General features: G+C 40.9%; 1 protein-coding gene across 1 annotated transcript; it reads left to right on the top strand.

Moving 5' to 3' along the window:
• The first annotated feature begins 8,427 nt into the window (after window positions 1-8,427).
• Window positions 8,428-16,156, top strand: TMED7 (transmembrane p24 trafficking protein 7). Its single transcript, XM_042829500.1, has 3 exons — window positions 8,428-8,616; window positions 11,348-11,593; window positions 13,243-16,156. Exons 1-3 carry the CDS (start codon window positions 8,443-8,445, stop codon window positions 13,477-13,479), a joined length of 657 nt encoding a protein of 218 aa, XP_042685434.1. The 5' UTR covers window positions 8,428-8,442; the 3' UTR covers window positions 13,480-16,156.
• The last annotated feature ends 191 nt before the right edge of the window (window positions 16,157-16,347 follow it).

Consider the following 16,347-nt stretch of genomic DNA (forward strand, 5'->3'; position numbering starts at 1 on the left):
TTGGTCTTGCTCCCGTTTCATAGCCACTCTAAAATTCTCCCTATCTACTTCAGAATGCCTGCATCATGCAGAACCGTGTTTGTCAGACTCCTGAAAGAAACAACAAAATAAGAAAACAGCTTGTGAATTCCTGGAACACAAATTCCTGGCTGCCAACAAAAGCCACTGAAGGAAGGATCGTTTCAAGGCAATTATGAACAAATGCTTAATTTTGCAGATTGTCAGACTTAGATAGTCAGTACTGGTATAGTGCCTATGTTACCTATTAGCCTAACGATAGCTACCTACTCTACATGTGACAGGTCCCATTACAGTGTCCATTATACAGAATACATTATAAAGACAAGCATTAAAAAATTAATATTTAGATGGATTATCTAAGGAAATAAAAAAACAAACAAACAAAACAAAACAAAAAAACAACAGCCTTTTCAAGGGACAGGTGAGATGATGACTGCCACAGAAACGACAGATGATTACCACAGAAATGATATTGAAACAGAAACTATGGTTCTGGAATAGAAACCCTAGTAAGAAGACAATGAGCAGGTTTTACCATCCACCACTGTTACTATTTTCTTGTGCTGGAGAGATGCTAAGGCAATGCAACAACAGCAACAAACCTGCCAAAGCATGGAATTATCCCTGCTCTTTCTTTCTTTGACAGAAATTTCGTCTTGTAGTCTCCTGCTGAATGTCCCCTTTCAACCTCACACTTAGTTTTCATAATAGGATTTGCCTTAATGTTTCCATCTAGCAGAAAAGCGGGACTTGGATAGGAATGCAGTGTACACTGGTTGCAATAACAGCTCAAACACCAGCTGTTTCTGTACTTCCTCATAGGTTAGTCTTCTGTGTGGGTGACAGCTGAATTTTGTCCAAAACAAATGACTAAGGCTAGAATAGGAACAAAGGAAAGTGTCTCGGATTCCTTTCTTCCTCTGGCAGAACATTACTACTGTGGAACAGAGGCTGCTAGAAACAAATTCTTGTTAAGCAGGCAGGCGTTAGCTCAGTTCTGAGATGAGTATTCCAATCCAAAGTCTTGAGCAATCTGCACTGAAAGATCTCTGTGCTCCTGTAGTAAGGCTCTTTTTTAGAGGCTTCTGGTTGTAGCCAATTTGTCATAGCAAGAATCATTTTCTGAAAGACCATTCTGGGCAGACTTTTTTTTTTCCTTTTCCATTTTGTACAAGCTTGTTTTCTGAGATTTCCATCACCATGTGCTTTGTACTTAGATGTAGATAAGACTTTTACTAGGTTTCTATGTCTATATTTCTTCGTGTAGACTTTGAGTGGTACAAGTCAAAACAGCATAATGCACTCTTATACCTCTTTACTGCTAATTAATTGATCCTTCACTTTCACTTTCACAAGTGAAATAAACAGTGGGCTCATATAAGATTATTTAAAAGCTTATTCTCTGGCTAACTGTGATTTCAGCACAGGAAATCCAAAGTTGCTCTGTGCTGTAACCTGTCACCCAAGTTCCAAGCATTTCTAACCACTCTCCACTGTACAGATATTTTTTGCTGAATGCTTCAGTGAATCATATTAATATTGTACAATTGTAAATTTCACTGCAATATACTGTTACAGACACTTCAATTGCAGTAAAAAAAAAAGTAGAGAAATTGTAAGCGTAAAGAGATGATGTGTTTTTTCCTCAAGGTCCAAAATACACATTGATGTTTATGCATCCTGTTCTGCAGAACAGCACTGCAGTTTTACAACAGCTGCAGACTAATAGCTTTCTTCCTATTTTCAACCCGCCTCAGGTGCTTGCTTTTCATATTTTTCTGTTTTCCCCATTATTACTCCACATCAAGAAATACATTTTAAATCTCTTCCTCTGTCTGCATTTTTCTCAGATCTATTTAACTACTGATCTTTTTCTTGACTTAATCTGTTATAAATTGCCACGCCTGTGAGACTTGAACTCCTATTTTCAAACACTGTGATAATGCATTGCTTTTCCAGATGCTACTGTTTCCCTAAGGAATACACCTACATGTACCAGTTAAATATCCTAACGGCAAGAAACCGTGCAAAATAAATGAGAAATGCTCCAAAACAAAATGCCAGCTGACTCACAGGATACATGATTATTTTGCTTTCCAAATTACTAAAACTGTTGCTGTGCTGGGTAAGAGGAAAAGCATAAATTTCTTCTTGCTTGGAGTACTTGTAATACTTGAGATGCCAATGCTTATCCAGTATCTTTTTAATATTAGATACCTTGTGCTCAGTGTTTCACCCAAGGTTAAGAGAGACAGTTTTTAAATGAACAGAATACATCCAGGCAGCCAGATAGTGTACCAGATGGGCATCCTGATTTACTTACATTTTAGGTTGCTTCCCTCAGGAAATACAACAGTGGCATCCAGCCCTGTTAAATGCTTTGTTCAATTAACCTTGGCTTATAAGCAGTAACTATGGTGTGATAGATGGTAACAGACCCACATATTCATTTTCATTACATATTTACAGTCAGTGCATGAATAGCTGGGATTATTACGAATAGGGAAGAACCACTTTGGTGTGTAATGGGTAAGAAAAATGTATTGAACTCTTTTTGCCTTGTCTTCTAAATCCTGTTCGTTGCTTATGCAGTCACAATACTGTTTAATGGCTGTGATTGACACAGTTCCTGTAGAGAGAATGATAACCTTTCATTGAGCCATACAGCTGTAAAGACTCTTATTAAAACTCCTACGAAGTTTTATAGCACATCCTCAGTACCTTAAATCGGAGCAGGTAAACTGCAAGTACTAAAGAACAAGTCTTTATTTTGCTAGATAAGTGTAACAGCACTAAAAAAATTCAGTCACTGCTGGGAGGGCAACAATAAAGCAACACAAAAAAAAACAACAAACAATACGAGCCATTATGAAGGGCACTGCAGAAAGCATACCTAGATTCTTCAGATAAAATCTACTAGCATAAAATCTACTGCAATTCTTATCTACTTCAGTGCAGTCAGTGTTTCAATCTCTGTCTGCTTATAAGGCGTTCCAATCCTTATCCAAATTTCCTCTTCTCAAAGACCATTCAAGCCCAGCTTCAGCCAAAGAGGCATGAAATGGCCCATCACACACCCCGAGCCTTTCAGTCTGGAAAAAAATGTATTAACAGCAACAGTCCCTGCCACCTCCTCCCAGGACTGGGAGGGCTGGGAGCTGCGAACATTAATCAGAGACAATTACTAATAATCAGACAATCAGCAGAATCTCTATTTCTGAGCAAGCCGTGTTTATCTTGAACATCAGAAGACAGTCTTTTATTCATCTCCTGTGGAGTTTTTGCTGATTTCTGCTCAGTGAGCCTCACTGCTCGAGATCTCTGTATGTTATACATGAAGTCCTGGTACCTAAAAGGACTTAAAGCATAGTTTTCAGCAGTGAAGTTGAAGCCTGATCCATGCATAAGTCTTGGGTATCGCACCCCATACCTTATATCTAAGCCTGTCTTATGGACAGACATATTTTTGTTTTTGTTTTAAACTTCCAGTATCCTCCTATCACTAAGTTGAAAAAGCCAATCTGAAAGAACAGTATTTCCAAGAGAAAGTAGCGCTGGCAGGTTGTTGTGAGCAGCAGCTCCCTCTTGTGTACTAAAGAGGCAGCAGTAGGTCCGTGTTCGCATAGGTCTGAGCTTGGGAATGAGCAAATAGAATGGACTTTGCGAGGACACTGAACCCTGCAACTGGGTCCTGCAGGGAGAGATTAGTATAGAACAAACACCTGACAGCGGCTGCCAGAGCTCATAGCTGGCATCTGCTCCGGATATATCCTCACCTTTGTTGTGGCAGGGTGGATGTTAATTTCTGCAACATAAAAAGCCTCCAGCAAAGACGGAAAGAAGGAACAGAAGGGAAGGTGGAAGAAGGACTGAAATTTTAAAACAAACTCTAGTGTCGTTGAACTTCTTGCTCATAAACACGTTTATTAAAAAGAATTTTGGAAACCAAAATAATACATCTTTGTGGGTACAGGCTCTCAAATACTTGCTGTCAAGAAGACAGTGACCCTGCAGCAGAATATGTGATGCATTTGAGAAGGGGACAAGGATCACAGCTTCCTCAATAATCTCTTTTCTCCTGATTCCACAATGGCTAGATCCTGGCCCAGGAGCTGCTATGAATATCTTCCTGTATGAAGATGTACATGTGGACGTACAGTAAATGTTTAATTTTAGATGAAGCTAATTTTTATTTATTTACTTAACATTTAACACAATAGTTAACATTTTTCTTCAGATGTTCTGTTTGACTGCTTCCAGACTTTTATGTAATCAGCTATCATAAGCATCAACAGTAGTGAGTTTTTAAACTTGAACAAAATCATGTCTCGTTCATTGCAATTTGGAAAGCACGAGAACAAAGGTTATAAAATACACTGAACCTTGAAAGAAAGGATAAATTCAAGTGTTTTTAACGTCTGGAATTTTCTTCCCTTTGTAGCATGACATATAACAAATCACACTGAATCTACAGGCTGAAGCTGTGCTAGTTGATAGTATACTTGACTGCGCTTTGAGTGTTTTGCAGGTTCCAAGGTTGTTCAGGTCCAGTTCTTCAAGCACGAAGGCCAGTGAAAATGAAGACAGCTCAGTATTATCAACTGACCTGTTTATTTCAGGCATTTTTGTCTACCAAAAATTGAACCTTGTACACACAATTTATTCCTTGGACACCAATAATTTTTTTTTTTATATGCAAAATCTGTCAGAGCCTCAAGCAAACATTTTAAAATATGAGGTTTTAAAATGGTGAAGTTTTACCACGCTAGGTGGGCTTGTGCAGCAAGATAAAGCACATTGTGAAATCTGCTTTAAGTGAAAATTAAAATGGTGATGCTAAAGTGAATTTTTTTTAACTTTTTTTTTTTTTAACTAATTTTTTTTTAACTGGAGTCCTAGAAAGGCACGATAACCACATATACCAAGGAATTTCATGAAAAGACCATCAAAATCTTCAGTAGGGAGGGCTGAAGTCTGAAGTATGATGTAAGTGAAGAATACTTCTTTTTTTTTTTCTGTTTTACTACTTACATAACGTTATTTCAGTCATAAGATCTCATTTTATCTGCCCAAAATCACGTCTGCATCTAATGTCTCCATTAATGGTAAGTACAAGAAGGAAAGAAGGAAAGAAGGAAAGAAGGAAAGAAGGAAAGAAGGAAAGAAGGAAAGAAGGAAAGAAGGAAAGAAGGAAAGAAGGGAAGAAGGAAAGAAGGAAAGAAGAAAAGGAAAGAAGGAAAGAAAGAAAGAAGGGAAGAAAGGAATAAAAGAGGAAAGGAAGGAAGGAAAGAAGGAAAGAAGGAAGGATTTCAGTGTGTTTCTGAAGAAATGAATTGTTTGTATCACTCTGGTTCATCAGCATTTCTTGGGAGAGCGAAGTTTAATTAATGCTGCACAAGAAACATTTGCTGTTTCAAAACTTTTTCTACAGACAGAAAGTGACATTGTATATTTATAAACTTAAAGTCAAACTAACCTAAATATATATATATATATAATTAAGTTATCTAGCTGTGCAGATAAGTTTAGGGAAGACTGTAACTGTGCCTGCCAGCACTCTGTCATAACAGAGAGAAGGGGAGCAAAAGAAAGAGCTCTACTGAATAACATCTGAAAATGAGTTTAATCCTAATTGAACAGGTTTTCTGCTTGGAAACAAAAGATCTTCATACGACTCTCTCTAAATTATACCTCATAAACTTATTTGGGGTTTAACTTCCTAATTTTCATTGTGCAGAAAGACAAAGGCAACTACATGAAGTTCCATTATTTCACAGACGGTTAACATGTCTAGGTAAAACAATGAAAATCAGAAGGAACTTGGTAACAGTAACATCAGCACGTTACCAATAATTAACTGGTTAATTCGAAGATAATTGTAATGAAATCAGTAAGTTTGTGGTCAGGTGTTAATGCTCTTCTGGAAGCAAAAGCTCAGACCCCCTGTGTTACAAATGAGTCTCTAGACCCATGCATCACCCAGGGAACTGGATACCAATGTGACAAACAAATGAAGGCATTTCAAACTTCAAAAAAAAAATACTGATTTCATAAACAATTCATGTTCCTAGCATTTAGTTTTTGAATACTGTCACTTGTTATCACCAATGCAAAATAATTAGTCCTTGACAAATTTAACTTAGATAAACTGTGAGCACAGCACACTGGAGCTGAGGCAATGTGGTTGGTGCTGATGGCAACACCCACTGGTGGTACTTTGTCACCAAGGCCAAGGCGATCATTCTTGGGTGTTCCTCATAAGCACCCAGTCTTCTGTCCTCTTTACTCATATAATGATTCAAGCCCACTCTCCCCTCACAAAAAGAACAGAAAATGACCTCATCTCCGCTTGACAACTTATTTTGGGGATCAGAAGTTGTTTCAGTTTTGCTTATTTATCACAAGACATCATCTTTGCCTATTCTGCTGGGTTGAATTATCTCGCTATTGCTAGGTATCTTCAGTGTTTGGTCCCTGGTGGTGACAGATTTCCAATCGCCATTTCTTAGGTGAGCATGAATCTGCTTTTAAGCTGTCTCAGTTATCAGCCAACACTGGGATGCCCCCTGAAATAAAACCAGTGTGTTTAAACAAAACCAGAAGAGGTCTGAGAGGGAGTGTGGGCAGATTCCTGCTTCACAGTGGGAGAGGGCAGAAATATGATAAAGCTTCTACCACACCATTTTAACTCACACTTGCCAATCTACCAGAGCCTTCAAGACTTGGATTTTGTGTGCCACCGCCCTGTGAAATCCTCAGACAGACACTCTGGCTTCTTCTGCCATGCTGAGAATGAAATCTACAGGCTTCAGAAGACAGGTAAGGAGTCATTCTGTCTGGGCTAGAGGGTCACGAGGTGGGTGCCATGCAGAACTGGGTGCTGTATGATCCTGGTGGAGCCACAGGGGAGGCCACCTTCTCTCCACTGGGGGACTAGAGAGCAGTTCTCTCCTTCTTCTCTCCTTCTGCTTCCCAACCAGTCACAGACAAAAATGAATATGTACCAGTGGGGTCATCTTTGATTCCCTCTTTCAAACCTGTTTTAACTTTGTAAAGGTAACAGCTTGTGCTGGAGAGGATGGGCAAGCACATTGGGCAGTGCTGACTCTCCCTGAAGCAGGTTGCTCTTACTTTTTGGATTCACCGCTGGAAGGCACCGCTCCAGGCCCGCATGGAGGCACACGAGGGTGCATCTCTGGGGTTTCACAGAATCACAGAATCACAGAACGGCCTGGGTTGGAAGGGACCTCAAGGATCACGAAGCTCCAACCCGCTGCCACATGCAGGGCCACCAACCTCCACATTTAACAATAGACCAGGCTGTCCAGGGCCCCATCCAACCTGGCCTCCAACACCTCCAGGTATGGACGGGGCATCCACAACCTCTTTGGGCAGCTGTTTCAGCACCTCACCACTCTCTGTGTAAAGAACTTCCCCCTGACATCCAACCTCAATCTCCCCTCCCTCAACTTCAAACCATTTCCCCTTGTCCTGCAGTTATCAACCCTTTCAAAGAGTTGATTCCCCTCCTGTTTGCAGGCTCCCTTTAGGTACTGCAGGCTGCCATGAGGTCACCCTGCAGCCTTCTTTTCTCCATGCTGAACAAGCCCAGCTCTTCAGCCTGTCTTCATAGGGGAGATGCTCCAGCCCCCTGATCATCTTCGTGACCTCTCCAACAGCTCCCTTTCTCATACTGGGGGCTCCAGACCCGGACACAGTACCCCAGATGGGGCGTGTCCACAGATCATGGCCCAGCACTTCAGCCTCACAAGTCATAGAAGAGCATGTGGTTATTCAGCATATAGCAAAGGAGGCTGAGGGAAGTCCCTGCCTCTTTCTACAACTGCCACAAAGGAGATTGTCAGAAAGTGGGTCAACCTCTTCCCCAAGCATTAATCGATGGGACATGAGGAAACAGCCTAAAGTTGTGCCAGGTTGGATATTAAATTATTCACTGAAGAGGCTGTGAAGTTGCCCAGAGAAGCAGTGGCTTCAACTATCCTTGCACGTATATAAAGGACGTGGAGATGTGGTGCGTGGGGACACTGTTGGAGGCAGACTTGGCAGTGCAAAGTAGAAGATTGGATTTGATATTCTTAGGGACCTTTTCTGATTCCACGAAATCTAACACTCGCGTAGCCCACGCAGCAGCCCCCCGAGCAGCGCTGAGGGGACACATCTTCCCGCGCAAGGCAGGAGCAGCGCCCCGCCTCGCCCTCCGCGTCACGCACCACGTCCGCAGAGCCCCGCGACTCACCCGGAAGTGCTTCCGGAGGGCGGCGCCCGGCAGAGCGAGTGCTTCCGCTCGGCAGCGCGCTCACCCGCCGGCTCCGCCCGCACCGCTGCTGCTTCCCCGCCGCGTCCCGCGCCGCGTCCCGCTCGGTCTCCGTCCCGCGTCTCCATCCCTCCCAGCGCTGTGCCATGCTGCTGCGGGGCTGCGGGGCCGAAGGGCCGTGGGGGCGGCTGGAGCTGTTGCTGCTGCTGCTGGCCTGCGCCACGCGGGCCTCCGAGATCACCTTCGAGCTGCCCGATAACGCCAAGCAGTGCTTCTACGAGGAGATCGCCCAGGGCACCAAGTGCACGCTGGAGTTCCAGGTAGCGGGCAGGCCCGGCTGGGCGCCACGCGGCCTCGCGCAGGGTGTGAATGGCGGCGCGGTGAGGGCGGCTGTGCCGTGCCGTGCCTCACGGAAACGGCTGACGTCCTGTGAGGGCTGTGCTTAATGTGAATTGCCGAGGGGGACCGTGCAGTTCTTGTTGCTTACAATCGTTAGTGCTGGAAAAAAACCTGCGGGACAGTCCAGTGCAACAGTCAGCCCTCCATCATCGCTAAACCGCGGCCCTTAATGCCACATCTACGTTTTTCTAGGAAGCCTTCAGGGACAAGGACTCCACCACCTCCCTGGGCAGCCCATTCCTATACCTCACCTTTCTGGGAAGAGATTTTTCCTACTGTCCAACCTCAACTTCCCCCGGTGCAGCATATTTCTCGTCCTATCACTGTTACCTGATAAAAGAGGCCAAACCCCAGCTCAGTACAACCTCCCTTCAGTAGTTACAGAGAGCAATAAGGTTTTCCCTGAGCCTCCTCTTTTCCAGACTGAACAATCCTTCAGCTCCTTATAAGGCCTGTGCTCCCGACCCCTCACCATCTTTGTCACCCTTCTTTGAACCTGCTCCAGGGCCTCAATGTCTTTCTTACAGCGAATAGCCCAAAACTGAACACAATATTTGAGATGTGGCCTGATCCATGCCAGTGCCAAGGGGCTCTCCACGTTTTGTAACAGACTGAACCTTTACCTTCTGAACAGAAAACTGTTTTGCAGCTTTGAGATTTATGGAGCCGTAGCCCTGGCATTTCTGGTACCTCTGAGTCTGCTGCTGCAGGTGGCAGCCACTGACACCAAAGAGTGCAACAGCAGCACCAGGGCAAAGTCAACCCAGACACTGGGAATTGTAGCACCTTTGGGGGAGAAGTGTGCTTTTATGGACCAGCTTTTCCTTTTGAAGTCCCATATTTATTTTTTCATAGTATTTTGGGGAGTTTTGCTGCCAGATAACTTTGTAACTTTGTCCTCTGTGTTTCAGATCTTTGTCAGATTTTTTTTTCCTACTTTTTCTTGTTTCTGCTCTTTGTTTTCCAACTCCTACTTGGTTTCTTGTCCCTTCTTACTGCTTTTTGCATTTCTTTTTTTTTTCTGGTCAGCTTTTTCCCCTTGTTTTGAAATGGATATCTCTAGAGATTCCTGCACAGATAGGCCCACTATTGCTACTTCTGATCAGGATCATAACAGATCAAAACAGGAGGAGTGTTTTTGAAAAGACACTCCAGGTTTGCCCTACTGAAGTGCTGCATGGGCATCCTTTGGCAGTAGTCTAAAGGAAGAGCTGAGGGGAGGCTCAAGGAAGCTCTATGGGAAGGAATCTATGGAAAGCTTTAAAGGTCTGACAGCGCATCTTTATTGTGTACGTGTAAATTGGCCCTTGTGAGGTTTGTGATGCCCTTGTAAAATTTGAAATCATGCTTTAAAGATGAGTTGCAGAACATTTTTTTTTTTTTTTTTTTTTTTTTTACCTTCCAACCAGCAACCAATTTTATATTTCAATCAACAATAGATGATAGACAGCCAGATCTAGTCATCCAGTTTTTTTTTTTGAACTTGACATTCACATTTTTGGAAAAACAGGAAGATCTCACTTGCCAGCTGAATGTTTTTAAAATTAGCTGTCTGCAAGGCAGATAGTTTTCAGCTCCTGTGCTATTTCTGTTTTACCATTAGCTTTATGGTTCTAATAACTTGATAAATAGAAAAATTGCAGTGGTTTTAAACAAAACCATGTGAAATGCCCATCTAAAATGAAGATATGCAAACAGATATGTGAAAGATACCTAATTCAATGCAGCTTCTCTTACTGTAGAACGTTTCTGTACAATAGAAAAGAGACAAGCCTTCAGATATGAGTATTTATTTAAGAAAAAGCATGCTCACTCAGCATGCTTTAGCTTAAAAGGAAGAAATCTGGAGCGAATATTAAGCTTCAAACTGCTAGCCTGAGAGTCATGAAAACAGCAAATTTTGAACATCTAAACTACCAGTGGTACTTGTTACAGAGGCAGAGTATCTTGTCTGCTTCTACCCAGTAATGTCAACAATGACCAAAGCCTGAAATAAAAGTGAGTCATGAAGTTTGGAGACACTCCTGGCCCTTATCTGAATGTGCTGGTTTTGAAAAGCAATGGTTGGTGCCAGCAGTGCAGGAGGGAAGCAGTGGACCCTTCAGTAACACTACTTTGTTGAGTGGGTAGAAGGACTGGGCCTGTTGTAATACCTGTTCTACTGGTCATATGCCATTCCTGCAGAGCTGAGCAGCTTGATCTAATAGGATAGTTATGCTCTTTAGGCCATACAGAAAGGAGTTGTCTTATCACATTTTAACAGTATCAACTTGCAGTATTGATTCTATGGAGAGGTGGTGGATTTAGTTAACAGTTGATTTGTTGCAGTACTGTCTTTGCTGCTCCATCAAGTTGTATCTATGGTAGCCTTTGCTATGGTGCAGTTAGCTATAAGACAGCAAGTAAAATTTCTTCTATAAACTCTTTGAAAATGTAGCTGACATTTCATTTCTTGAATTCAAACTTTTCTCTTACCTTCTGTGTGTCGTCTATGAAAGAATGATTTTCACAGACTGGCTTCAAACAATTTTCAAATCAATGTGTTATATTTCAGAATATACTTGTCAAAGTCAGACCATTTGACAAATTGCACTTCTGGGAAGAAATGTATTAAATATCTGCATAAATGTCTTTGTTTCTTTTTCTTTTCAGGTGATCACTGGAGGCCATTATGATGTTGACTGTCGATTGGAAGATCCCGATGGCATTGTGTTGTACAAAGAGATGAAGAAACAATATGATAGCTTCACATTTACTGCATCCAGGAATGGAACATACAAATTCTGCTTCAGCAACGAATTCTCTACATTCACACACAAAACTGTGTACTTTGATTTCCAGGTTGGAGAAGATCCACCGCTGTTTCCTAGTGAAAACAGAGTGACTGCACTTACCCAGGTAAGATGCTCTCGTGCTTGACAGCAACTGTTAGCTTGAAAGAATGTTGTTTGTTTTTTTCCAGATTCAGCTGCATTAGATATTTATATCACCATTGAATCACAGAATCACCCGGGTTGGAAGGGACCTCAAGGATCATGTAGTTCCAACCCCCCTGCCCAGCAGGGCCACCAAACACACACATTCAGATCAGGTTGCCCAGGACCCCGTCCAACCTGGCCTTGAACACATCCAAGGACGGGGCATCCACAACCTCCCTGGGCAGCCCGTTCCAGGGCCTAACCACTCTCCTTGTAAAGAACTTCCCCCTAACATCCAACCTCAATCTTCCCTCCTTCAATTTGGATCCATTTCCCCTAGTCCTGCTGTTGTCAGCCCTTTTGAAGAGTTTAGCCCTTTTGAAGAGTTAAACATCATTAACATTGAACATCAGTTGGAATTCAGACAGCATTTTTGCAGGGAGAGTGAAAGGTGAATGCCTGAAAGTAGAGGGGCTTTGCACTGTAGAATATCTTCAGTAGAGTAGAAGGCATCTAGAATTCATTAGTGACACCAGTGGTGGAACTTAATGGGAAACCTGTTCCTGAATCTCACTGAGAAGAACAAACTGGGACTTGTTCAGACACCAGACTTGTAAAACATGGTTAAACACAGATGTAACTGCAAGTGGCCATACTAGAGTGTTAAACTTTTCCTTTACCAATCACAGAATGATAGAATGGTTTGGAAGGGCCCTCAAAGATCATCTGATTACAACCTTTTGCCACAGTTGGCATTGCCAACAACTATATCAGGCTTTCCAAGGCCCCATCCAGCCTGTCCTTGAACACGTCCAAAGATGGTGCATCCACAGTTTCTCTGGACAGCCTGTGCCGGGGCCTCACATCTCTCTGTGTGAAAAACCTCGCCCTGACATCTAATCTAAATCTCCCTTGCTTTAGTTTAAAACCTTTCCCCCTTGTCCTATCAGTAAAACTTGTAGTAGGTTGTGCTGTTTGTTCTTCAGGAAATCCCACTTTAAGACATAAAGCTGAAAAACTACCTGTTAGAATTCAAATATTTTGATGATCTGCTGATTGATTCTGTGATGATCAAAACACAGTAAAGAGTCCCTACTTTTACTTAGACAGCATGAGCTGAACATGGAAGAAGTTTGTGAGAAATGATTTAGGGTTTGGAAAGCTGGCAACACAGATTGAGCGGGTTAAGTGTTTTTAGTTTAGGAGAGGAAGTAAGTGAATTTGGGCAGATTTTTCGGAATTACTTTAGTGTTGTGGACCATTTGGAAACACTGAAAAGTAACAGAATTGTCCTTTCTCAGTTTTTGCATACATGAGTGAGAGAAGGGTCTCTTGATAGAAGAACATACTGAGTTTGTTAGTGTAGTTTTTGAGATGTAAAACTTTCATGACAGTTAGTGAATAACATCCTAGTTGTGTACGAATGTCATACATGTATTAAGCAGTTCTGTATTTTAATGATAGAAATGATTGGGATGTTACTGTCATTTCAGTAGCTTTTCCAGCGTTCACTTCTGAAATTGAACATGCATTAATTTTTGTTTTGTAGTTCTCTATGTAGTGTTCTGTATTAGATAAAAAATTTTACGTGCTCTTAATGGGGAACGCTGTATTTGTTTCCTTCTGTAGATGGAGTCTGCCTGTGTTTCAATTCATGAAGCTTTGAAGTCTGTGATCGATTATCAAACTCACTTTCGACTGAGAGAAGCGCAGGGCCGCAGCAGAGCTGAGGATTTAAACACAAGAGTTGCTTATTGGTCGATAGGGGAAGCAATCATTCTTCTTGTTGTTAGTATCGGGCAGGTATTTCTCCTCAAAAGCTTCTTCTCGGATAAAAGAACCACAACAACTCGTGTTGGATCATAACTGGTAGTGATAATGCTTCAGGTCATTATGCACTATTAATCTGCAAAGTTGTTATTCTCCGATTAATTCTAGGTACAAAGGATCTAAATATGTGCAGCATTCAAGTGTGTCTACCCATCATCTATTAGAATCACAAAACAGACACAAAAAGTTATAGAAGGGACACATGATGACATTCAGAAAAAAAAAAAAAAAACCTGCTTTCTGATTCCTCTATTAAACATTTGCATTGGCCAGCCTATCTGTCTTTTACTTACTTTAACCCAAATTCAGTTTGTTTGTTTGTTTTTTTAACAGGGAATTTATCTGCAGTATAAAACTTCATAAGAACCAAGCAATCAAATGTCTGATATGCAGAAGCAATGCATATAAAATTGTGGTTTGATTATAATTTCCAGGCTGAGTGGATTGCATTATAAACAAGCAAACGCAATGAACTGTAATGCTGTTTTGATTTGCTGTTTTTTTTAAAAAAAAAAAAAAAAAAAAAAGCTGATTACATCCTTTGCTTATTTGTTAATCTGTTGCAAGTGTGACACTACATCATGGCTCACTCTCGGTCAGCCTGGTAAATCTCCACTTTGAAAACATGCTAAATTTTATAGTTGAGTGCATTTACTTAAGCATGTATTCTTCTATAGTAAGGTAGAATGTTTTTCCTCTTTTGTGATGTTTCGTTTTATTGAAGAGATTTCAAACTGAGACTACTCAGGAAATAGATTTTCTGTCTTTAAAAATCCAAATCTCCAAATTTATTTTAAAAACTTGCAATAAAATAGAGTTGTAACTTTGTCACTGAAGCTGTGCAGTGTCTGGGCACACGTTGTTGCTGCTTTTTGGATTTAAGACCAGAGGTCGCTTGGTTTGTTATGCAGCACAGCACCAGCACTGGCCAAGGCTATATTACATGTGAGGCACATACTGAGGTTTTTTCCAAATTGTTTTCCTGTTTAGAGGCCGATTTGATATTGATACTGCATTGCACGTGTGCTGTAAATTTTATTTCCTTGTGTGTGGTGCACTGATACAGTATGGCCTTGTGCATCTGATCGCCACTCTTTTTTGCTAGTGGTCAGAAAATGTTTTAAATATTTCAGGTTATCTTTTGGTAGAGTTAATAGCCACGTTGTTTCCACTGCTCGTGTAGTGAGTAGCTTATGTACTGTAAAGTCTTGCTTTATTTGGATGTGGAAGGAAATAAGTGTATGAACGTACATGTAGCTGAGATTGAACTGGTCAACTCCTTCAGGTGTATCAGGAGGAGTAAGTAGCCTGCAACTTGTAAATGCACACAAACTAAACTAAGGTGGGAAAAAAAAGTTGTATTACTGACTAATTCAAAAGATGCTTCTTAAACTAATTTTCAACAACCAGAGAAAGAATGCTGTATCCTCATTCACAGCCCGTGTTATCTCCAGCAAAATGTTGAAAGTGACCCCGAAGCATTCTGAAGAACTGACCCAGGGTAACTTCATTTTAAATGTTGTACTGATTGAAAAATGAAGTATGTACTCATCTCTGTTCCGGAGAAAACTTCCTCAGAAACCAAAACAAATAACCAAACAAAAAACCCGAAGGAGCTCAAAAATAAGTTAACAGGTCAAGGAGGTACTAAAATGCTCAATGTATGTAAAATTCAGGATTCTGTGTACTGTCTTGTACTGGAATTCAAATACTGCATTCTCCTTTTGGAATGAAAGATTCCAAAATTTGGAATGAAAGCTTCCAAGTAAATTCACAAAAGTCAGAAAGCAAAAAAAAAAAAAAAAAGTATTCCTTTTTTTGAGACAGATATGTGCCTATGCACTGTGTTTTTAACCATACCTATGTGTGTGTACTTCTGATACTCTGTAGCTTTTGGCTGCTTTGCACTCAACAGTGAAGCAAGTTCTGCGCTTTGGGTGCAAGTATCGGATGAAAACATGAGTTAATTACCAAATTGTCTTCTATAATCTTCCAAATTTTGAATATCACTTCTGTAGTTTTAATCAAAACAAAGACATTTGTTTTAAAGATTGAAATTTTTTTTCCACTGTGTTCTGTGTGCTATTAAAATGGGTAAGCAGTGGGGTAAACCAAACACTGGTTGTCCATTGTATACATGTCTGTTCTTTCATAATGTTTGAATGTGTAAGGTGGGACTGTTCTGCTCAATATTGTGCCCACTGCAGAGGTTTAGTGGACTTGACCTTTTCATTAAAATTAGTTATCTGAACCAGTCCTTTGATATCTTGCTACGTAATATGCAGCAATAGCTTAAAATGCCTTTATTTTGTCGTATTAAAAACATGGCACAGACACCCATTTAAACATAGCTGTATATAGTTTTTAAAATGTGACTGAATAGGATATAATAAAACACATGCTAATATGCAGTGAGTGAAGAAATGCTTTGTGACTTTTTATTTGAGCTGCATCTTTTCATATATGAAAAGATGGCTTGATTAATGGTGTCATACGCAAGTAAATTGCCATGCGTTAATGGGGATACAACTGTGTTTTTAACTGCTAAAGACCCTGGTTTTCAGCTATTCCTTCAGTGTTTTGTGTTTACGCAACTTCTTTTCGTGTTGTGAAATGTCAGTTTTTGATTTAGCTTGGAAAAAAAAAAAGTTTGAGTAAGACAAGAAACAGACTCTGTGAATACTGTATGGGAAAATAAAAAGTTAATATATGATTGTGGTCTGGATGTTTGGTCTGCATTTGGGGAGCATTATTTGTTTAAAAAGTTTTGAACGACAATCTGAGTGTCAACTCGTATTTTAATACATCACACTGAAAAGTCTTTATTACCTGAGCTTTGATCACTCTTCCGTTACTGTATGTTGAGAAGTGATTCAATTCACTGCTGTTGATAATTAGCTGTAC

Source organism: Centrocercus urophasianus, unplaced genomic scaffold (genome assembly GCF_019232065.1).
Source record: "Centrocercus urophasianus isolate 14NV4802_14NV808 unplaced genomic scaffold, USGS_Curo_1.0 seq_31, whole genome shotgun sequence".
Lineage (NCBI taxonomy): Eukaryota > Metazoa > Chordata > Aves > Galliformes > Phasianidae > Centrocercus > Centrocercus urophasianus.